This window comes from Apostichopus japonicus, chromosome 14 (assembly GCF_037975245.1).
Source record: "Apostichopus japonicus isolate 1M-3 chromosome 14, ASM3797524v1, whole genome shotgun sequence".
NCBI classification, from domain to species: Eukaryota; Metazoa; Echinodermata; class Holothuroidea; order Aspidochirotida; family Stichopodidae; genus Apostichopus; species Apostichopus japonicus.
This window is the reverse complement of record NC_092574.1, coordinates 27282836-27308058: the sequence shown is the minus strand read 5'-3', so window position 1 is coordinate 27308058 and position 25223 is coordinate 27282836. Positions and strand designations below refer to the sequence as shown.

The following is a 25223-nucleotide window of genomic DNA, read 5'->3' as shown; positions in this document are numbered from 1 at the left end:
CAGCATTCAGGGTGAGCAAACATTTTGTATGAAGGGTAGACTACATACGTTGAATATTCACGTACATGGAACGAATTATATGAGATATGAAGAATAAAGTAGATATTAACCAGTATCATGGTCAAAGGAAGGGGTGTTATGGCTGGGCGAAAAGGTTTGGTGGTGGTTGGAAAGATGGGGGAGGGGGAGTTTGGAGATCACTCTGGCTAATATTGACTCATTTTGAATCAAATTCTGGTTACGACATGGTCAAATGTCAAGCTTAATAGACACATTGAATTTGTCCATGCGTAGCAACACATGTTTACAAAGAAAAATACTTCTGAGCAGAAAAACCGATGGAAGAAACTTGGACGACACTGGGGGAATTCCAGTGCTACCTGTTTTTCAAACAATGTTGTCCTTTGAGATGTGGTGAAGCATGGACGTTCCAATATTGCACAGGAGACGAAGCACGAACAGACAATGAGATCGAAACTTGTCAACAAAAGGGCATAGAAACCAAACCATAGAAAGTGCCAACAATTTGATTTATTTTCAACACCTAACGATCAAATGTATTGTTTACGCTTAAACAATGAACAGTTTTCGTCTGTTCAACTCCAAAACTAAATCTATAATTCATACTGTAGGGCTGTTCAGAAGGTTTAAGACGTAAAAGCTGTACTTTACCAGATGATACGATGCGAGCCAATATCAAAACTTTTTCGACCCATATGTGGGTTTTGCTTGTATTTGGTGTAATCGCTTCAGAAGGTAAGGTGCTTGTTCCATCAATCATTGTGTATGATATTTGTACATATATATGGTGTATTAATGAAGTATAAATGTGTTTATATCATCTTGCATGTAAGGTAGTGGATTGGGAAGAGACGCAAAATTAATTAGCAGGCAATGTATGATACTTTTTAAGAAGTCGTCCAAAAAAAGAGCCCGGACAAAGAAAACAAACCGACTTAACTAATTCACTCTCAACCACAGTCGCCTTGTATCGAGATTGTGACTGTGTGATGATGACGATACTGCGCAAAGGGAAAGGAAATATATACTACACATAGCTAATGGTAACATTAACACAGACTCCTTTAATATCGTCGTTAGATCTAGAACAGCATTCTTTGCTTTCACAGTCTTGCGGAAAGAATTAAAACTTGTTTCAATTGATCTACCGAAAAATTTTTTGTAGAAAATAGTTAACTTGAGATTCCTTTTGCCTTTCATTATCGATTGAGAACGATTCGATACCCGAAACGTAGTCATGAACGTTGGAAGATTTCCTCAAACTTTGCGTATACTGCATTGATGCTATAAGCAAACCACAGCCCTCTTTCTCGATGTTGAAAAAGATTATAGGAATCAGGAATTGAAAGCATTAACTCTTGGTCTGCACAATTGCCGTCCACATATCCGTAGCAGTCCTGCAATGCAACTATGGGGATGGCTTGTTGAACTTTTAACATTGTTCAATACACACTAGTTTCTTCCAGCAGGGATATGAAGTTTTGTATCAAGTCACACATGAAATTACAGCATGCAGGTACAGTACCCTATATTATTGCAACTATTTTTAGGTCACCCCGTAGGCTATTCGCGGGCGAAAATGAACTTTTATTTTATTTTATACTCCCATCACAAACTTAAACGCGTAACAAAACTCCAAGGAAGTCTTCCGTGACCCCTGTATAGTTGAAAGGAGAACGAGGAGCTAAAACCACAGCGCCTTGATACCATATTTGCCAAGGTATCTAATATGTACCGTTATTATACATTAATGGGTAATTTATACATGGTGGACTTTCAGAGCATATATAGACATATACCTTGAAAGTCCTTTTTGGAAAGCCCTCTTGTGCTAAAAGTCAAAGTGTAAACAAATTAATATCATGCAAAAGATATTTCGCTTACCGTGTTAATACCAAAAAGTTAGCGCTAACATTTGTAACCTTGGAACTTGTGTTGCTGTCTTGTGTTAATTTGATATCTGTAATCTTTTAGTGTAAAGAAGTGTTAAGATACGGTTACGTGAAAGACGATATACCGTGCTAAGTATTTCATTGGGAGAGTTGAAGAGGTTCTTTACGAGATTGATAGCTTCCCTTATAACATAGCCTAACTGAACACAAACAGATAAGCACACGCTGCTATCACGGGACCGCAAAGCGAGTACAATTCTACTGCAATATTCACTTCATAGTCAAGGAGTTCCCATTTTCGCCCGGCACTACAAAATCATCACTATATGTATTGTAGGCCAATTGTCGAAATCCGCCCACCCAGTAGCTCCTCCCCTCTTCTCAGCGACCTCCTTTAGAAGCTACCTTATGGAATTAAGACTAAATATTGCAGGCGAATCTAGTATGAAGTTATGGCCAAGGGTTTTCTTGCATCATTTCCGTCTGGTAATAACCAACATTTCTTTAGATGCGAAAAATAGAGGAAGAATAAGAATAAGAAAAACAAATTAATATAAGGACGGAGAAGACGAGAGGCTAGTCAATTAAATACAATCAATTCGGGAATGGTTGCAAGCGAGACAGGGGAGCGTGAACGGGAAAATCATTTCAAAATTGGGAGTGAAAATGTCAGCATTCAGGGTGAGCAAACTTTTTGTAAGAAGGGTAGACTATATACGTTGAATATTCACGTACATGGAACGAATTATATGGGATATGAAGTATAAAGTAGATGTTAACAAGTAACCTGAGCAGGGGAAGGGTGTTATGGCTGGGTGAACAATTTCAATATCATCTTACATGTATGGTAGTGGATTGGGAATAGACGCAAAAGGAATACCATCAACTGACTTATCGTTGACTATTATTGAGAAATGGATGTTCGTTCATTGGGACTAACCATTGTGTGCAGATTTGTATAAAGTCGAAAATGTTAGTATTACTATCACAATATGCAAATATCTACTGCACATGAAATTTAGCTAACCAAAAACCAATTGTTCTGTTGTTTGTAAGACAAGAGTTGAAGTTTTAGTATATCTTTAAACAGGCAAAAACAAATAACTTTTATTCATTCAATATCTTCTCGGCTTATTTCCATCATGTAAAGGCTAACACCCCACCTTTGTTTAGTTATGATTTCAAATATCTCCAAACATTTAGTAATTGAACAACACACTTGCACATGTGTTAGTTGCTTCTCCCCACCCAGTTAATTTAGCTTGCCCATTGCCCACCGAGTAAATTACTTGCCCACAAATTCTCGTTTTAATATCAGAGATATGCATAGAAACCAGAATAAAGATATTCCAAACCATCTGAAGTATGGGAATTAGTATATAGTCCAGTGCATGCCAAGTTATCGTTAACATTTTCGTGATAAGTGAAGTTCCCAAATCTATTGCTATGATATCAGGGGCGTCGATGCTAAGGGGCAGAGGTCAGTACCCCACAACAGCTAAAATATTGGTTAAAAGTGTGTTGCCCTCACCCCAGGATGCATAAACAAAACAATAAATACGATACTTCGAATAGTTGCTTCAAATTGAAAAGCAGTAAGCCTACATGTTAAAACAAAATTAATACATCAGTATAGAATAACACTTCCAATCAGCTTGTACAAAGGTAATACTGTGCCGCTGGCAAAACGTGACTTTGTGTTTAGTGTTTACAAATACATATTTGATCGTATTCGTGAAATCAAGGAGGGCAAGGCAATCATATGATCAATGTCTCACTTCATAATCCGTTTAATTTAAAATGAACGCCAACATTTTGCCAGAAAACCCAGAAAAGGTATAGAGACAATAGACAGAAGTTTGATATAAAATGGGGGAAATTATGAGTTAAACACTGTCGAAATTTACATGTAAAGGAGACCAAATGTGGCCTCTTTATATCCAATATTTCATTTCTTATACCAAAAATCTACATTTGATTTCAAACGAATTTAAGAAAAAAGTTGAAGAAATCAAAATTCTTGTACTCAAATGTTGAGAAAATCATTACAAATTTCAGGAAAACGTTTAGGTAAAATTGTCTACATTTGGAGGTAAAATGTTGAATTTTACATCTCTAATCTGAGCTACAGTAGCATCTAAAACTGTCGAGTCCTCTTGGGAAAGCCCCAAACTGGCTAGTATTCCCACTCCCAAACTTTGTGGTTGCTTCTAACGCCATTGAGTGGTTTTTCTTTCTTGAAATATGCGGTAGTACAGAAATTGCCTTTGAGTTGTTTTTCTTCCTTGAAATATACGGTAGTACAGAAAGAACGACTACACAACCAATTTATGTATGTGTTTGATGACGTATATATGCATGCATTTATGGTGTTTGCGTTGGTATGTTTGCTTCTCCAATTCTGAAAACGGATCGACACCCTGTTTGATACAGCATTATTTTTTAAATTTATAATATATTACAAATTAAATGGAAATATTAGTCGAAAAAGGACCTGATTTCCCCATTTTTGTCGATATAAATAGAATACAAGTTGTGCTTCTATGAACGTTGTTGCAATCCCTATTATATGTTTTATCGAACATAAATAAGAAAGAATCAATGTTGTTCACCCCGTTAATTAGAAAATATCCATTGGATGGGCAAACAACACCCGGTAAAGTATTCATATTTACTTCACTGACTTTTACAAACTGTGTTAATAAGCCGATTTCTCCAACACGATGAAAATAACTTGTAACAGGGTAGAAAAACGTTGACCAGGTAATTACAAAAGAAAAGGAAAAAAATCATGACTTCCGGATAGAGTACAGTCCTATGTGTTTTATTTTGTATGTATAGCATGTGGTCGACGCAGACGGCGTAGCCCACCCCCTGACACAACCGGTCCGACTGCTGACAGATGCCCTTCTTCACAGCGTTCGATCATAGCTGACTGGCGGCAGACTAGCAAACGGGTTTCTTGGGAAAATCCTCAAGTAAGCGACCCCTCGGGGGTATCAAGGTGGGTATATTATGCTTAGCTTTTATACATGCCTTCTAGTGACTTCAAACGGTTGGGGACAGACATGGACATCTTGGGTTTTTATGATGATGCGTAGTCAAATAAGAAAATTATGTAACTTATTTACGTATCTATATGTAATGATGTATGGGGGGGGGGGGTAAGGCATGGGGAACGTATTATGTATCATTACCACATGTATAGGGTCAAACTACTTCAAACATTGTGCCTTTTTTGTAGCACATATGCTGGTGCAATGCAAGACTGCTTGATTCGATGAAATATAGTCGGATAATTCTTATCACGGGGTGTACTTATGCTGGGAGAAGATCACATCTTGGTGTCATCATTTCTTCGAATATAAAGTTTGTTCCGTTTGGCCAATTGGTATGAATGTATCTGGTGAAAACACAGTGCACGAGTTAAATCATGATACCATCATCTTGATGTGAAGCTTTAATCCACAGAGTCAAATCTTCTTACAAAAATACATTTTGAAGGAGTTTATTATGTACAAAATGAATTGTTGTGTGTAATCTGATTTGTCATGGGCTGTCAATCATTGCAATGTTTTACAATTTTATTCGTTTATAACCTATTTTGATCAATTTCGCATGGAGTAGTAATTAAGTACTGATGAAGATCTATAACTTTTATGTCATATGAAATCTTCATCAATATTTTAAATATTTCGATTATATTGTTTTATTTATGATATTTTGTCCACTCATTGATGCTTTGCATCGTGCAACGTGCACTGTTCCATTACATTAGAAAGTATATTGCAATCAAAAAGTGATATTCATCTCTTGCTGAAAACGAAATAAATACATTTCTTATTTATTTATTTATTTATTTATTGATTTATTTATTTATTTATTTATTTATTTATTTATTTATTTATTTATTTATTTATTTATTTATTGATTTATTGATTTATTGATTTATTGATTTATTGATTTATTGATTTATTGATTTATTGATTGATTTATTGATTTATTGATTTATTGATTTATTGATTTATTTATTTATTTATTTATTTATTTATTTATTTATTTATTTATTTATTTATTTATTTATTTATTTATTTATTTATTTATTTATTTATTTATTTATTTATTTATTTATTTATTTATTTATTTATTTATTTATTTATTTATTTATTTATTTATTTATTTATTTATAGTCTTGTAATAACCCGTGGACAAGCTTCTGGCAGTGAATTCACCTGCGACGGATCGTCAACCTTGGTGACTTATGACGCAACTGATACACGAGGAAACCGAAGAACCAATATTTGTTATTTCTACATCAAATGTAGAAGTAAGTTACTTGAAAGCTTCGCATATGTGTATTCTGATGCAATGAATTTTCGCTAATATTCTAACTAACAATTAGTCGTATTTGAATTCAACCTGGTTACAGTGTGAGCCAAGCACACACTGACAGGTAGATTGACCATTTAAAATAGGTTATAAAATAATAAAAGCAACTAGGGTCTGGAGGAATCAATAACGTCGCCCAAAATGTCCTAACTAGAAACAGTGAGAGAGAGAAAGAGAGAGAGAGAAAGGTGGAGAGAGAAAGAGGGGGGAGGGGAGAGGGTTGGTTGGGAAAAGGGAAACTTACCACTTGGCAGGTAACGATTTCATAGATGAAGAATCCCTTGAGGTGTGTAGGGGACAAGCAGTGTCAAAGTTAGATATTTGAACATTTGCAAACTTCTCTCATTGACACATAGTGTCGTTGTGAATGATACAGGTCGTTCAAGGGATTTCACCCCAAAGCTTGCTGAGGGAAGGGGAGGCGGTGCAAGCTTCTTCAGAAGCACGCAAGTTGTTGACACGCGCTGTTGAAATGGAACATAATGATATGCTAATGTTGATGTTTCCAATGGTTGCCATGCCCACCAATCGTTCAACGATAAAGGCATTAGTACCAAGTTGAATCCGACACACCAGTTTATTTTGTTGTTTCGTAATATTCATGCCTTTGTGTGTGTCTTCACTAGGATTGACATATGATAACTCTTTCCATTCCCTCTCCTTTGTTCGTCACTGCCTATTGAATCATCGGAAAACATTTAACTGTCAAAGCTGAAAAAATCGAAAGAAGTCGAATTAATATAAATGTTCACCATTTATAACCTTTTTTCATACACAGCTACCACATGTGGCGCAATCACCGCTATAGCCAACGGCAATGTGGCTTGTTCCCATGATAATATTTACGGCTCCATTTGTTCATTTGAATGTTCGAATGGGTACGAATTAAGTGGCGCTACCTCCATCGTATGCGATCGTGAAGGAGACTCAAGCATCAACGGTTTTTGGAGCGCGAACCCTCCAAGTTGCAGACGTAAGCTTAATATTTTACTATTCATCATAATCCTGCCAGTCCCGAGTTCATTTCCATAATCAGTCAATCCCGCAATTCCTTTTTTTGTCGTTGGAATTTTTGGGGTGTAGGTGGGGTATAATTAATTTGAAACAGAAACAAAGAAATCAATTGTTTTACATTTTTGCCTGTAAGGCTCCTGCTTTCCCTTTTAATTGGCACAATACGTTTTTTTAAAATTTTTAAAAATTTTTAAAATTGCTCGTTCCATGCGTTCCATAAATATTAAACCCTCTCCGAATATTCAATGGAGATAATGATAATGCTCCAATTTTTACAAACTCTATGAAGTGTTTCGTTTCTTGCACGAAGAAGCATCTAATTAGGTACACTACAAAAACACACTACAAACTTGGCTATAGCAGGGACAAGGTTTCAATATTGGTAAGGAACATGTGCCATAGGACCTAGTATGGCGCTGTAAGAGCCGTTTTCTGATTTTCTAATATCATTAAAAAGCCAACATTTTTTTTCACAAAAGTAGCGTCTCAACATGTTGAATTTCGGATAACATGCATAACACGTGTAGTACGTTTTATAATGTAAGGTTACTATATACGTCAGCACTGTGAAGAATGACAACAAGTAGAATGGGTCACGGTACATAGGGTGAAAATGTGATTGGAAACGTCCGTTGTGACATGGATGTAGCAAGGTTCTCGAGCCAAAGTGATGGTGATAAGAGTAACGCTCAACGCAACCATTTGCCTGATCTATTGTATTATGATTAACAAGCGTTATTCCTTGATAACAAAAAAGAGAAAGGAAAGGTTCTTTCAGAATATGTGAACAGTAAGCTGTGAACAGTTAGCTTCAGCATTCAATACGTCCATAGCATGCACCTGGTATGTACACTTTACTACCATGTTGTTAATGAACTAGTCGGGCATTCTCATGTACTAAATGTTCGGGAAAGCTTATTTTAACTGGCCAAATTATAAGAGAAACTGAAATTTAACTAACGAAGCGGTACAAAAATGCAGTCGAATTAATCTTGTGGGCCCTGAAATATTGGCACAGGGCTAAATATTAGTGATACCCCATTAAAAAAAAAGCATTCCAAAAACCATGTTAGAAGCGTCACTTGACAGGTAGTTCAAGTTGCTGCTTGAGTTTGAATCGTCGACATGATATGTTACTACGGCCATTGTACCTGCCTATTCGGCTTCTCATACTTATCAAAGTCCTATTGGTCTCAAGCTTCCATTGGCATATTTTTCACTGAAGGGTTATATATAAACGTATATTAAGTTGCAAATAAAGCTCGTTTAGGTTGAATAAAATTTAAGGCCTATTGACCTGCGCTGCCAGATTCGTTTCCAATTTGTCAGCAAATGGAAACCTTCAATCTGAAAACAACGTGGGTAACCAATTTACCCAACACTATCCAGACACTTTCGGGTTAAGGATTGCACCAAAACAAGCACGAAACTTTCACCAATTAACTGCCAAAAAGTAATACGTATCCAGAATTGGGCAAAATATTTCTCCAAGTGTCCAGTATTGTAAAGAATTTGTATAATATTCAGTATGTCTTACTTCACATTATGTGTGTTATGAATACCATCCTTTCTATTTTATGAAATTTATATCAGCTGTTCTCTGTCCGATGCTGGAGGAATTGGTCAACGGTAGAATTGAATGCACCAATGGAAACGAGTACCAGAGCAGATGTTACTACATTTGTGATAATGACTACAAGATAGCTGGAGGCAACTCTGGCATAAGAGTATGCTTGTGGCAAGACTTCTGGAGTGTAGAAGCACCTGCATGTGTGGGTAAGCTTGTAACTCTTTCCTTCGATCACGTGAGAAACGGGCGACATGCAATAACCGCCAAAACATGTCTACATGCCCTTCACTTTCGTTGTAATATCTGAAACTTGGAAGGACGAAAAACAAGATGAAAAATGTCATCGACATTTATAAATAATTTGGTGTTCATTTGGGAGGAGCCATGATCAGGCATTACCATATATATGTGGATTTTTGTCTCGTTGCAATCACCGATCATAATCAAAATACCTCAACATTATTGGTGTTGCTTTTAATATAGTTCAGGTTGGTCATTGCTTTCAACAACACCATATTTACTTCATCGTGAGAACATCAACATTCAAGTCTAATCAGAGAACGAATTGAGATATGTTGTGTATCCTTAAAGTAGCCACAAAACCTTAGAAACAAGAATAGAAAATATAATAAATCTTTCCTTTGCTGAGGCAGAAGGTTGATCCCACATATCTGTCAGTATCTTTGTACACCACATAAATCAATGTATACGATGGCCAATGCATATGTGTAGTATATGCATACTGTCTTTTACAGACGCCGTACCGCCTGAAATAACCTGTCCCGAGCCACTGATAATAATATCAGACGGAACCGGAATGGCTAGATATGTGACTTGGGCAGATGCTACCGCAGTGGATAACACAGAGGGTGCTGTAACAGTCGAACAGTTCGAAGGACCTACTCTCGGTACAGACTTGACTGTAGGCTTTTACACAATCATGTATAAGGCCAGTGATTCATTCAGCAATGAGGCGACATGCTCTTTTTTGTTAACAGTGAAACGTAAGTATTTGATATTGAGTAAGTATATTTTCAATGGTCAAATGTCTGTTCATCAATTTATAGAACTTAATGTGTTAGTAACATGAATATATCTTGCTATGTAATATACTCGAACACAACATTCGATGCTATTTTCTTGCAATATTTTTGCATGAGAGATGGTATTTCTCCACAAGCTAGCAGGCTCATGATGTGATGTATACGCAAGGCAAAAATTTCACGAGAAGTACAATTGATGGTTATACAAGTTTGGTATAATTTAAAATCAGCGTTTGTTCCTCCTGATGTTCGCAGAAATTGAAACATGTCAAATTGCAGAATCCTATTTTTTTTTGTTATTTAGTCATACGTTGCCCACCCATTTACGGAACCGACGCTCAGACCGTTCGATGTACCAATGAGTTCAATTTAGACTCTGAGTGTCGATTTACTTGTGCCATTGGTTACTTTTTGACCAACTCAAACACCGTACGTTGTCAAAACGATGAATCCGTTGCCATATGGGACACAGAGAGACCGTCCTGCGAAGGTGAGTCATAAATATACATGTTGATTTTATTTTGATTGACTGTTGGTTTGCTGTATTGGTACTTTTATATTAGTTTACGATAACGTAAAAAAGACATTGGCTTAGCTTATCTTAGGATACAAATCATTCCCAGCTTGATATTTATGATTGATTCCGGTAGAAGTGGCATCCTCACAATAATTCTCCGCAGATTTGAATTGCAATCAAGAGCGTTATAGCAAATCCCTGCATATGCATTGTGTTGTTTCTCACAGTGCGCTTCTAAGCCATGAAGCGCTTCCTGGAGTAATGTTACATCATGATCAGGATGTTAGCTGTACTGAATAGCATTAATATTTCTAACGGCAACGATCGAGTGCACTATTTTTGTTTATTTATCAGTGAGATGTTAGAGACGGAGAAGCAACGTTCTCTCCAGATATAACAAATTAATTACGTATGCTTGAGAGTTAGTTAATCTCTAGCATTTTTTAGTTGTGTGATTGTGAGCTCTTGTCGTTTCCCTAGAAACAATCTATGGTTACCCTTCCCAAAAGATGCTGAAGTTTCTTAGTCTAGAATATCCTCAAATAATGACATGGTATTCAACATTTCTGGGAAGTGATGTCCATAGTAAAGAATCTAGATAACTATGTGACTGCGACACTTTACGGCACAACCTTCAAATTAATGGGGTGGTTCTAATCCGGTTATATTAGTATTGTATCAGTATAGAATCAAGGCAATAGCAAAATTATTTTATGTTAACTCATTTATTTGTTTCTGATTTATTTGTTTCTGATTACAGGCGGCAACGAACCTTCCTTCAAAAGGCTATATATACACATGCATTTTGCTTTAATTTTTTTTTTGTAGTTCAAGCACATCAAAATTAACTCAGTTGTTCATGCTAACATTGACGTAAGAAGTATAAGATACATTACAAATGTGTATCATCCGATGAACTGTCTATGAACATTTATCTCTCATTGATGTTTTCTTGCTGTTCGTTTGTTCTTACGCTTTCCAATTCAACTTATCTCTGCAGTGATAACTTGCCCTTCACTGCCTGTCCCGGTGAACGGACGTTTTCGAGACCAGATTTCTGACTGCCCTGTGTCCTATGGATCGTGGTGTTTCTTTGAGTGTAATGACGGATACAATTTGATTGGAAGCAGAGCAAGACGGTGCTTGGTTCAACCAGGAGAAATGACTGGTTTCTGGGACGGAGATGAAACACTGTGCATGAGTACGCGTTTATGTTCTTCAAAGAAGCTCAGTAGCTTAGGGACGGCGAAGAGAAAGGTGGCTATGTAGAAAAAAAAGTTGTCGGCGCAGTAGGCCAGGATAGTTTGATACTTTAGTGCCAATACATCAGTTCAAAGTGAGCGAGATATCCTGACTCACGAACAGCTCACATGGCTCTAATGTGAACATGCTATTAAACAACACTCACAATTTTACATGCAAAAAGGGGTTTGATAATAAGCATCAACATACCATCATTTAGTTCGTGTTTCTGTACTACGTATGTATTTTTTAACTGACAAGGTGGGGGAGGGGTGTGTAAATGCACTTTGACACCTGCGTGTACCCAAAATACTTTGAGAGCATTAAACGTTTTAGAGAATTAAATCATCTGACACTTTTTATGATGTTATTCCCTATAACTTTTACACATTTTCGATTTCACACCTAAAGCGGTTACGTGCCCTAATCCTTTTGTGGCAGCAGCTGCATTTATCACAAACGAAGAAGAATGTCAGAAAACTGCACAGGTTCCGGCAGGAACCATTTGTATGTACGACTGTATAGAGGGATATCTCGTGGTGGGATCACCTGCCATAGAATGCACAGATAGTGGATTTTGGAACGAAAGTGCACCTAGATGTGATAGTAAGTTATACTCAAATTGTATTGCTTCTTCTTTGAAATTGATGGATACATTCCACTTTTTACATTTTGGGGAGATGATTGTGGAAACAGGTACGAGGAAAAGAAGAGTCTTCTTGTTTAGGTGAATTCAATTTCTTTTACAACAAATATTGTATTGTTGCACATATTCACACATTACGCATAGTAAAAATATTAACTTTCAAGTCAAGACTATTAGACTGCTGCTCTCCGTATTTAAAGTGATACTGACTACACCGTTGAAAATCCCAACTTGGTAAGACAATTGGTTATCACCAAAACGATGCGATCGGAAAAAGTTTTACCTTTAAAGTAACTAGATAGGGAAGAAGAACAGGGCGCGTGAGAAGGCCAGTTAGGACGAAGAAGCTGTGCCGGGAGATTAAACGTTCTCTAAACGTGATATCACGGAGTCCGGACAACAGCACTAACAAAGATAAAGTCATTGGTTGAGTATCTATAGAATGACACAGTGTATGATAAGAGAAACGGAAGCAAAAATGAACGGTAAGACAAAAGCAAAATAAAGGGTATTACATAGTTAATTTCTGTCATATCCGCACAGAATTGGTAGTAACATCCACATAGTGTAGACGTTTCTGGAGGAGAGTTGAGTTGGAAAGGGTGCATGGAGAGGATAATGTAGTCAAAGAAGTGTTTAAATCAAACTGTGAATTGTTACGTTTGTACAGTTTTGAGATGCAGTGGTGCTAATCTTCCAGCCCCAGAAAACGGTTATAAGAGTGGATGTCCTCATTCAGAGGAGGCTTATGGCACAGAGTGTATTCTCGGGTGTGACGTAGGTTTCTCACCAATGGAGAGCACACGTGTAACGTGCCTTGGAGATTCAAATGGTACAGTTTACTGGAGTGACACAACACCAACATGCGAGAGTAAGTGGTAAAATTCTCAAGCCAGGTAGATTTGTGCTATAGAAACCTATTGAGGGTATCAATAACATGAAGTGGAAACTAAAATTTAACAGCGGTGTAATGTGACTTGAATTGGTTAACGACACTCAAGGGACGCTAAATGCCGGTCTCGGGAACATGAATTTGCGCGACCACTTCATGCCTGCCTCGTAATTCTCTGAGCAATCATCGCAATAAGAAGATTTGATTTAAGCCGGTGTTCATTCACGATCATTATATGGATATTGTTTCAATAAGTTACCATTGGCTTCCTAACCATTGAGATATACAGTACTAAACTAAGTATCATAGACTATGAAGGTTATATTATAAAACATCTGATTCAATCAGACAGAATGATATATCATGACATGATATTTTTGGGTTTGCTTAATAAGTAGTTCAATATAAAAAATGACCCAAAAAAAAGTGAGACGGGAGTAGCGCAAGGAAACCTTAACACGACATCGTGGTTTTACCCTTTAAACATGCCTCTCATATGAAATGTCGCTTGTGAATATTGGAGAATGGGGGCACGTGTGTTAGCGAAAATGTCATCACCAGGAACCACGTGCGAGAAACGATGGCAACATGTGTTAGAACTTACATTAGTCTTGCATACGTTATCGTGAAAGGTTCGGTGTCGGTCACTTTTATTGTTGTTTTCCCCTCCTCATATCTGATTACTTTATCGCTGCAAAATGACCATTTTATTTTTATCATGAAGCATAGAATGAATAATTGATACTTGGCTTGCATACTTTCAGCTTTCAAACATTTCAAGAGTAACAATGAAGTATTACTTCTCCCTGCAGACATAACATGTCCACCGATAGACCCTCCTGATAATGGCAACTATACCATTTGCTCACTGAGAGATCAACCTGTTACCTCCCCAGACCAACCTCAAAATTACCAAACAATCTGCACAACTACCTGCACTAATGGCTTTACTGCATCAGGATCACACAGTCGATTTTGCCAGATTAATGGGCAGTGGGACGGTGTTCCCTTGGTTTGTGTGGGTAAGATTAGCATAAGTGTTGTGTAAAGAAAACGTGCATTTTCACATAATCATCTATGTACTCTGTAATGTCAATTCCAGTTCGAATGGTCACTCAACCTAGAGGAGACTCGGTCGAAGAGAAGTATATATTTTAAAGTTGCACTGAGGTCATACACATTTCATTCTATACTTACTGATATGTTAGTGTGTTATTGTACTTACTGTAATTTCTTGGACGTCTCTCCTTGCAGATGAAGACCCACCTATTATCGTTGTTCCGCCTGATCCTGTGAAATTTGCTGGGCCCTTGGAGTTAGATGTGGTCGTCGACTATAGTGAATGGGAAGACGATATTGTTAGTATATTATCTATATATATATATATATATATATATATGAGCTCTATCATTTACCAATTATTACTGCTTTTACCAATTACACTATCACGGCAATCACCCATTAATAAACAAAAACCGCTAACATTCAACATGTCACCACGTTACACATGTTGCACCTTATTCTATTTTTAATCGGACTTTATGCAAGACCAAAGCCATTAAGCTTTCTATATTTTTATCGAATTGTAACCAAAACGTCTTCCAGTAATGGGGTGCATTTTAACCCCAAACATCAAAAGTTTGTTAGCATGTTTGTTTTATTAACCAAAGGAGAGTGCATATTGTTAATCACTACAATATGGGAAATTATCAAAGAAACAAAGCATAAGCAAATTATGTAAAACGAGTAACAGAAAGCAGCAAACTTTGATATTCTTGGAGGTCAAACTTTTATATATTAAAATCAATGGGATTAACCTTTGCACGTATTTGTTACTCAAAATAGATTGAGAGTGCGATTGATGCTAGTCCCCCAGTTGTGCTGCACCTGTCAAGTATTAATGGTGTCGCTGTCACTGGAGGCAGGACAACCGTCTTCCAAGAAGGTAACCATGTTCTGGGGTATACTTCCACAGATCAAGCAGGCAACGAGAACAGATTTTCTCTTCAGTTAACTGTGAAAGGTAGCTATTGATACATTCGAATTGTGTTCTCTTGTTTTTCTAAAATGCAGTCCCAAAAAGTGGATAAACATAACATTTTACTGCCACTGTAATATGATATTTTAGTTTTGAACAAAGACATCAACAGAAAATAGGTTAACTTATTTCACAAAAGTAATCTTCAGCCTTTTGACAGAGGGCGCTGTCGTTTCGATCCTAGCAGTGCTGTAAATACGGCCCTGGTTCCGAATGCGCAGTTTCAATTCCTACTACAGATATCGAAGTAGTGTTTATATCGCTGCAACATATCTCACTCTATGTGGTAGTAAAAAAAAAATTGTTACCAAAAGATCTCATCTTCACCAGTGCGAGAAGAATCGCTGGTATAAGTCAAGTTTATTTCAGTTCAGAGACTTGCATACAATATTATGGAGACACTCAAACTCAGAATTCAGTTTAGCGGACTTGATTTAAAATATCAAAAAGGAGAGGTATTCTGATAGTTTGACGACCAAATGTGTGTTACATTGTTCAACAAACGGTGCTCGACATTTCGTTTCCAAATTGTGCTAGTTATGAGTGTTAACAATGGTACGTTAGTTCGAATATGTCACATCATGTGTGAATTAGGAAATGAGCCCAGAATTGTCCGTCTGAGATTCCGCAAAAAAATTCTCAGTGATTTCAGAGACTGTAGCTAGAGAAGTTTCTCGGAACAAGGAAGAAATGATATAACAGCGCCCTGTTGATTTACGGCGTGGCTGGATCCCAATTGATGTGGCATCTCAATGACCTTTCGCATTGCCCCCTATAAGAACAATAAAACTGATGGTGTGAATGTTATTTAGTTACACGGTAATGATTTTGTACGGGTGTACATGCAGTCAATATCCAAGTGGTAGAGTAATGTTTTCTTACAAAAGTGGCAATTTACTAGACAATCGTACAAACGATTTGATAAGGTTTAAAAATGTAATTTTCTAACTATCTGATTATCAATTGTAAAAGCATAACAGAGTGACCTGGTGTAGACTTACAAATATCAAATGTACTATTGATAATAGCGAGAACACACATGTTTATGTGTTAACATGATGTGATATGATATTGCTTCAGTACGTACAAAGGGTCTGTAAAGTCTCCTCAAATCGCATTTATTTAGAAACAAAAAACTGTTGCCATTTTGTATTTATTAATACAATTGATATATCCAGATACATGGATAGGTTGGAATGTGTCTTGTACATTCTTGTTTAACTCGCATTATCATGGTAACTACACTCCTTTGTCTTGTTTTTGTTCAGTAATACGTTGTCAAGCACTACCTCTGCCACATGAGGGTGTAGCGGACCCTGTAGTAGGTTCTGACGATTGTAATGTAGGTGCAGTTCTCGGTTCCACCTGTAAAATCTCTTGCGACGATGGTTTCCATCTTTCATCTGATGAAGCGTATTTCACCTGTATGGCTCGGAGTGCTTTCAATACGCTAGGCGAGTGGGTCGGGGAAAGCTCTCAGATTGAGTGTTTTCGTAAGTATGCATCATTAGCTATTTTATAAATGTTGTATTTGATAAGAAGGCAAAATGTAACACATCTTACGTTATTTGATTAACAGCCAATCAGTGTAATCTGACTGCGGTCATCAATGGCTATATCTCTGGCTGTTCTGGAGTCACTGTCGATTTTGATACCACCTGTCAGTTCATCTGCCAGGAAGGATACAAAGATGAAGATGGTAGGAAACGACAAGCGAGGAGATGCTTAGAGGATGGGTCATGGACCGAAAAGGAACTTCAATGTCAGGGTCAGTAGCCTTTACTAACTATGTTTAATATAGCCTTAATTGTTACAAAGGATGAAGAAGCAATTGATCGGATGACATTGTAAACAGGTTTCAAATATCTTACACAATGAAACCACTTTTTTCCCGTTACAGTCACCCAGTGTCCAGGACCATTAGATTTGGCGGATGGGGTGGTCATTCCTTCGGAAGTCTGTGAAAATGACGTGTTTATTCCATTTAACACCAGATGTTCCTTCCTGTGTGTTTCGGGATTTGTACAAGAAGGCCCTTCATCTAGCGTTTGTCTTGACGATGGTTCATGGTCTACGAGGAATGCTTCCACCAATTGTGAAGGTAAAAATCCATCCGCTACCTGAATTGTTAACATTAAGATGGCATACAAAAAAAAGATTCTCCTAGAAATAACAAGTAAATTGCAATGCAATTGCTTAATGTAGGAAATGAAAAAGGCTAATTCTACACACACATGTAACTTTCACATGATATAATTCGGAAAGTATCACATATTCTTCTAGAAGTACTAAACACTTGATAAATCCATCAAATATGCAAGAATGTTTACGAATTACTAGTTAGAACATATTTTAAGCAGCATTACCAACTCCTTAAGCTTTCTTTCACAGATATTCAAGCTCCATATTTCACATCGGATTGCCCTAAATATATTGAGGAAATTGCAGAGAAAGATCAAAGGTCAAAGGTTATTGATTATCTCCCTCCATCAGCAATGGACAATTCTGGGAACGTTACTGTTACGAGGTACACATTGAAACAGTAAATGAAGTGATAAGTCATATTTTCAAAGCTGAGAATGGACATATACACTGCGAAAATACACACTACGTGAAATGTCTCTTCTACTTCTATATAAACTTGTGTAAAAGTAAGTTGGCCTAACGTTTCGATCCTAGCAGGATCTTCTTCAAAGGCTAAATGACAAGATAACACATTCTCCTACACAGGTTCTCTAGTGGATAAGCAGTTTGCTAACAATTTTATTTTATTTCGATTTCTGTCTAACTTGTCATTTCTTTTATACCGCAGGAGAAGATAATATGTTAGTTGGGGATAAGGTTACCGAAAGGTGGATAGGATATTTGATGGTTATTCAGAAGGGACTCATAGGTCTTTGGTTGATACATCGGAAAGAAGAGGGTGATTAATGGTTGTTCTAAATGGACCCCATACTAAAACATCAGTAGATGTATAACCTCAAGGAGGTCTTTACAGAACAAATTTCCTAGATGTGTTTACGCATAACAAGTTGCTGTTATACATACCAATTAGTTTAATGTTAAATAATCAGCCAACTATTATTGCAAGGGCTAATTATATTAATTCTCTAAAGATTGCGAAAGCCATGCCCAGGCTGTTTGTCATTATTTTCTACCATAATTCCAGATTCAGAGGGCCGGAGCCTAATACTCTGTTTTCTGAAGGACATCATGTAACGACCTATAGAGCAGTGGATTTGTCCGGTAATGCTGCTCAATGCGACGTCAATATAATTTTGACAGGTAAATATGCCTACTTTGGACTGATAGGTGCGGATTTACGATAATGCATTTCGCGTTCAGCCTTTCAAAACGTTGTTGGTATCATTCTGCTCAATAAAGTGAAAATTTCTCAGACTCGATTCGTCCCCATCATAAGTGATATCTTACATGGGCTGACTATATCTGTGGTTAGTATGGATATTTTGTTGGCCCTACAACTATTGTGAAATAACCATAACAATGAAAACACTGAAGATTGTATTCAGAACCAGTCTATGAGAGATCTGTTTTCGAACCTAGACAACTGTTTAAGTAATCGTGTTTTACGTTTCCGGTGGACATTAAAGTGTGAACGGAGAAGGGAAGTCCGATTACTTGCGCTAGAATGTATACCTGGGCCTAAAGTCCAAAACTTCTCATTATTATTACTTATCATTCACTTAACATAACTTTACGCTGCAAATGTAATAAGGCAATTTGTGTTCCACTTTATTTGTTACTAACCATCTCCGCGTTAGTCCTGTATCTGGTTTGCGGTTGCTTGAAAAGCATGTGTCGGTTCTCCGTGTTTGATTCGGTTTTAGTGATCTGTATCTTATAAGTTTATGAATGTTAACGAGCATTGAGTCATTGGAGTCAATGCTGTATTTCTGAAGTAATTAGAGCCCATTACAAGCAGTCCCATATTTATCATAGCTTTTCTGTTTTATTACTCGACAGTTAAAAGATGCACAGTTCCTCAGGCACCGATTAGCGGATCCCTGGTTCAATGTGACTGGATTTATGGTGCCACTTGTGAATATCAATGTAATAGTGGTTATGAACTATTCGGAGCTTCTCAAAGACGTTGCGAAATTGATGACAATCTTTTGCCATATTGGGATGTACCTTCACCGACATGTGAAGGTAGGCAAGTGACAGTGTGTGTAAAATTGATTACTTAAGAGCAAAACCAAATGTATACTTTAACTACCCTACCTACCTTACCTTAGTTTTCTTGATAAGAGAGGATGGCAGCTGATGCAAACTCAGGTCAGACCAATTGGCTGATTTGAATCACAGCTTAACATGAGAACAACGACCGGATGGTAATTGCTATGCACATGTCAGGCTATATTTTCACGGTTTTTAGTATGTTATTTTACGAGTGAAACTTAATTTTGTTTTTTGTCAGCTGTCAAGTGTCCGGCATTGAATACCAATGATAACGTCATTAAGTCGGGGTGCGTTGATGACGTGGAGGAAGGTTTCGGCACAGTCTGCTCTCTTTACTGCCCATTTGGTTTCAGTTCTAACGGGAGCAGTATTTCAAGATGTCAGTCAGATGGAACCTGGGATGTAAACGATTTCACCTGTCAGGGTCAGTAGACTCCACGCAACCCTTTAAATATTGAAGGGAAATAGGAGAGGAGTGAAGTAAATTCGCCACACTCGGTTCAGGGTTTCCTGGGAATCGGCAAGGGTTTTGCTACGGATTCGGTCATCGTATAGATATCGCCCATCCTAGTGCACTATGAGCGCATCTGTATGATTTTAGGTATATTGGGAAGGACGAGCAAGTAGGCATTGACCTTGAATTAGGTCAGTGGAGATGCAGTACTAACCTGTTACAACTTTTGTAAGTCGGTTGATTTGAGTGCAAATATAGAATGGAAACAGTTAAGCATCGTCAATCGCAAATACCCAAACCAGTAAGTTTTGGAGTGTTTAAAGATTTGAGCCATATTGCTATTTTAGTAGAGATGTAATGGCTAAAATAGTACTTTTTGGTTCGTTTCAGGGAACATCCGTCGTTCTTATGTTTAATGAGTAGTTTGCAAACTTAACGCCTTTTTCTTACAAAATTAGGCAAGCTTGAGCTTTAAGCTCCTTTGGTTACGTGACCTTGGCGTTTTAAATAAATAAATTAATGAATTGCACACATATAATTTTTGCCATCTTACTTATGTCTGAAGTTATGCTACCCCACCAAGTTTCAGTTCAGTGCTTCATGGGGCGTGAGGAGGGACAATTTTCCACTAATTTTGCGAAATCTGGTCGATGGAGAACAATATATCTTCTCCAACACACTACGTGTAGGGAAGAGATAATAATGCAAAATTGTCTGGTCCCAACTCTTACATCTGATGTTAGTATGGGTGCTAGCAGGCCATGGTCACGTGACTGCTTATTTCTTATATACTCCATGTTCATCTGGTTTTTCTATCACTTTAGAAAGCAGATGTCCACGACTTCAGGTTCCTGACGATGCTACGGTCATACCGCCCAGCTGTCAAGATGACCCTTCGTTCGGAGACTGGTGTGTGTTTAGTTGTCCTCAAGGTTTCCAAATATTTCCTTTGAACATTGAATCTGTATTTTGTAGAGCTGACGGTTCATGGACAAGCGATGTATCTGGTGCATCATGCAAAGGTATTGTATATCATAAGTTCACGTCGCTTCACGTCACGTCTCTTCGTTCGGATAAGGAAACGTATGATCGACGAAAAATAAACTGATCAAATTAATGATTATGAAACGGGTTCTACACACGAAATAAATCAATAAAAACATTAGACTATTATTAAGCTGTTGTTATTCGTCAGACAATATTTATGAATGCTTTTGTACACAGATTATCAACCTCCGCATTTCACAAATTGTCCTATGGACCACACAATCTACTTAGAAATTGCGGCTTCGAATACTTACGTCAACTGGAATCTAAACGTCACTGACAACTCAGGAGTTACCCCCAACAGCAACTGCGACATTGACCAACAACGTTTGCCAATTGGTTTTTACCTGGTGACGTGTTCAGCTTCTGATGAAGCAGGGAATTACGCTTACTGCTCATTTGCTTTGACAGTAAGAGGTAAGAGATATCACAGAGTCATGTGTAGAAAAATACATAATTAAGACATCCGCGGAAATGTCGCACTGAATTGGTGTACAAATACAGTACTGAACTCGACATAATGAAACTGGATATTAAATTCTTTCCCAACTTTCCCAACCCATTTACTTCAATTAACCCGTTGCCAATAGTTTTCCTTTGTAATTCTGAGATACGAACTATAACACGGAGAGGTATTCATGTTTATGTACCGATAAATCTTGAGTGAACATGGCATATTGTCTTTCACGTGCTGGTTTGAGGAAATGTTCCCATGATCGGAAGTGTACTAGCTGTTTCCTGTCTGTAACTTAGTCAAGCATATTCCAGTTTCTTACCTTCTTATTTGATTCTATTTTAGCATACAGATGTCCTGTGTTACTGCCTCCTCCATTGGCACAAATCATTGGACCTTGTGTCAATTTCTACGGAGTGACTTGTACCATCGAATGTCTCTCTGGCTTCACAATTGTAGGCTCAGAAACAGCTACATGTCAGAGAAATGAGCTCACCGGTGAAATGTACTGGGAATACAATGAGGGTGCTCCTTATTGCAGAGGTAGGCCGACGGGAGACTTTGTGCAGTTTCGGCTGAGCTCGGCTGGAGGTGGGGTCGTTTCGGTTGGGGGGGGGCGGTTAAAATGATATGTCCTGGGTTCCAATATCTTTTCATAACTAGTGAAATGCTAAAAGCAACATAGAGTGAAAATGTGAAGAAACGCTTCAAGCGCTCAAGATTTCATAGACATTTTAAAATATTTAAAATATTTGGCACTTTTTCTTCGACTTCGACGGAATTTTCATAGAAGCTGAAGTTAGGTGTAGCATTGTGTCATTAGGAACAATTGTAATAGTACCATACACATTTAGTGAAATATCTGTTTATTAAATGAAAGTAAGGCAGTGTATAGTCTCGAAAATGATATAGAATTTGTTTTTTAGGTCCAATTTGTTAGTGATATATTTATAAGTTTTCTTGTCTGATTCGAGATTCATGACATCATTTTTATCAAAATTATTGCACTTTCTTTCGCTTTATATCTTTATTTCAAGTAATTACCTGCCCGCCAATAACTGATGCACATATAGGAACAGAATTTGGTAGCGTGTATCCAAGCATTTGTCAACAACCAGATGTCATACTACCAGGAAGTACATGCACCTTATACTGCACCCATCAATTTACCCTGCAATCTGCAATTACGGTATTAACATGCCTACCCGACGAAACCTGGGATCATGATTTGGACAATCTTAACATGCAATGCATAGGTAAGACGCATTCCTCTATAGACACTGTCGTCTTAAATTAGGATGTTGTCATGCTTAAAATCTGAATTTGCTGTCATTAGCATCAATGGCATCTTCTATAGATTTTACCTTCATAAATAATGGACATATCTGGGAAATTTTAGAAAATTGAAAATAGCAAAGACATTTATAGCTAGCACGGGATTTGAACTTCTGGGCTACAAGCTACAGGCCCAGCGCTCTGCCAACTGAGCTATTCAGCTGGGGAAGCCAGTCAGAATCAACAGTACCTTACAGTTCTGGATATAAATTTCTTTGCTATCTTTCCATCGATTTTATGTTCACAAACCCTCCGAGTATTCATTTCAAGTGGCTGAATAGCTTGTTTGCGATCATTTGAAGGAAAAAAGGGATTGTTAACCGGAGAACCTCTACGACAAACACCCGTTAGCTTGCTTCAACTGACAAGTACAATGTGTGGCCCTGGAACTATTGACAGGGTATGCTTCGCCCAAGGGAGATATGCATCATAATCTATCGCATATGAGTAATTTAAGATTTCGCGGGTCCCACCACAAGAGAGAAAAATGAAATTGCTTTGCTTTGTCAATTAACAGATAACATCAGTCCTGTAATTGTGTCTTGTCCGCCCGACTTCCATGTGGTCTTGACTCAGGAAAGCCCCTTGGCGGTTGTTACTTTCATTGAACCTACTGCAACGGATAACTCCAATGAGCCTCTCCGAAAGGAGACGTCGCCGCCAAATCTTCAATCTCCATATACCAGCAGAACTGATACAGTCCTTTCTTGTACATTCTATGACGGAGCGAATAATCATGTCACTTGCACATTTAGGATCATTGTTGAAGGTAACACTCAATTGCTTTACAAAGTATTTTAGTTACTATCAACATCAAATCAACATTACATCCTTCTCGGCTGAAGAATAATAGGGACCAAGCAAATTCTTTATATTGTTCATTTCAGAATTCAATCATTATGATTATGATGATTTCTCATAAAGTAAATTGCATATCTTTAGAGACATATGTGTTCATTAGTACAAACACAATGAAGCCATATCTGAATTAGCTGGAATTAAAGATTTTGCGTTAACCAATTTATTTATTGTTTGTCCCTCTTCATATGCTAAAATATAAAACCTCACTCCAACAAGAACTTCTGGAAACAATTTCAAACCAAATGTGTTCTATAGAACCCGGTTGGTTAGAGACATTATCCCATAGAATTAACAACTTTCATCACCGTCTGTCGTCTGCATTTTACAAATAACACATGTTCCCTGAATAAAGTAATAACGTTCTACCCATGTTTGGCAGATAATATCTACCCGGTGTTAGAATACTGTCCAGATGACATCGACATTGTGACCTCAACATCCAAAACAGTCGTGGAGTGGTTGCAGCCGAACTTCACTGTGCCATCAAATGACGATCTGGAGACTCATTGTAACTTTCAATCTGGGGATGAGTTCTCTTTTGGAACTTATCATGTCCAGTGCGTTGCCACTAATCCAACGAATTCAAAGTCGACAACATGCAATTTTGACGTCTCTTTGGAGCGTAAGTTGTCTGGTGTTTTACATATTGTTAAAGAGTCTGATAAATGGTAGCAAAACGTTCCACTGATGTTTAAGAATGTTATAAGTAGACATACACCGCTTTATAACAAAGTAAAGATGGATAAAAAAAATGGTTACATGACTTATATTGTGAAGGTTTTAATTTACAAACATAAACATGTACTCAGTAAAGATATTTAAACTTAATTCCTTTAGCTATATAGGTGCAACTAGTATAGATGCAGCAAATATGAAGAATGAAAACTACATTGGAAGTATTACAACGGAAGAGAGTATAAAATATTATGCTCTACTCCATCACTTTAGGCCTTAATTCAGTAATTTTAGGATAGGTTTCACAGAATTCAAATGTTAAACCAGAATAAGACAGAAGAACGGACATTCTACATTTGGGTTCTTTCTTCGACAAATTTCTTGAGGACTAAATAAGACAATAAGTTAAAAAAAGATTGTTTAATACCATTTTAATCTCATCATATAGCGGTAACCTGTGTGGATTTGCGTCCTCCTGATAATGGAGGTCTTGCTTGTGATCTGTGGTTGTATAGTACACTTTGTATTCAGTTCTGTCTCGAAGGATGGGATATACCAAGAACTACGGAACGAGGATACGATGGTGAATTCTTGTGTGGCTTATCCGGAATGTGGACCCCACCGATAGTCTATGACTGTTCAGGTAAACAATTGAGATTGTTGGTACTACCACAGCAAGCATTGTTCAATAAAAGTTTAAGTAGTTTATCAACATGAACATTTTATATTTTATATTCAAATATTATCATTTTGTATGAATAAGTTTGATATATTCTGAAAATGTGTGGTTTACCGGTCATATGATCAATGAACATTACATGCAGTATTAAGAAGATAGACGTTTCATGGTTCAAATTTAAACCGTAATGTGTCATCTTAGATGATAGCATACTGTACCATGAACAACCAAACAACTTAATGTTACTTTTTTTA

General features: G+C 37.3%; 1 protein-coding gene across 2 annotated transcripts in view; it reads left to right on the top strand.

Moving 5' to 3' along the window:
- Positions 1–597: 597 nt before the first annotated feature.
- The window catches only part of LOC139980107 (uncharacterized), a 47735-nt gene continuing 23109 nt past the window's right edge, over positions 598–25223 (top strand). The window contains exons 1-27 of one of the 2 annotated variants that reach the window (XM_071991484.1): positions 598–756; positions 4755–4917; positions 6104–6240; positions 7081–7275; positions 8910–9092; positions 9642–9890; positions 10234–10419; positions 11447–11647; positions 12100–12294; positions 13005–13205; positions 14039–14248; positions 14481–14584; positions 15072–15249; positions 16533–16757; positions 16844–17032; positions 17165–17365; positions 17656–17791; positions 18434–18549; positions 19249–19434; positions 19703–19888; positions 20743–20940; positions 21143–21382; positions 21765–21962; positions 22457–22675; positions 23272–23523; positions 23995–24237; positions 24739–24933. In XM_071991484.1, coding sequence (XP_071847585.1) covers positions 684–756; positions 4755–4917; positions 6104–6240; positions 7081–7275; positions 8910–9092; positions 9642–9890; positions 10234–10419; positions 11447–11647; positions 12100–12294; positions 13005–13205; positions 14039–14248; positions 14481–14584; positions 15072–15249; positions 16533–16757; positions 16844–17032; positions 17165–17365; positions 17656–17791; positions 18434–18549; positions 19249–19434; positions 19703–19888; positions 20743–20940; positions 21143–21382; positions 21765–21962; positions 22457–22675; positions 23272–23523; positions 23995–24237; positions 24739–24933 — 5059 coding nt within the window. In that variant the 5' untranslated portion in view covers positions 598–683. The remainder of the gene's footprint in view (positions 757–4754; positions 4918–6103; positions 6241–7080; positions 7276–8909; positions 9093–9641; positions 9891–10233; positions 10420–11446; positions 11648–12099; positions 12295–13004; positions 13206–14038; positions 14249–14480; positions 14585–15071; positions 15250–16532; positions 16758–16843; positions 17033–17164; positions 17366–17655; positions 17792–18433; positions 18550–19248; positions 19435–19702; positions 19889–20742; positions 20941–21142; positions 21383–21764; positions 21963–22456; positions 22676–23271; positions 23524–23994; positions 24238–24738; positions 24934–25223) is intronic. The other variant, XM_071991486.1, reaches the window with a different exon arrangement.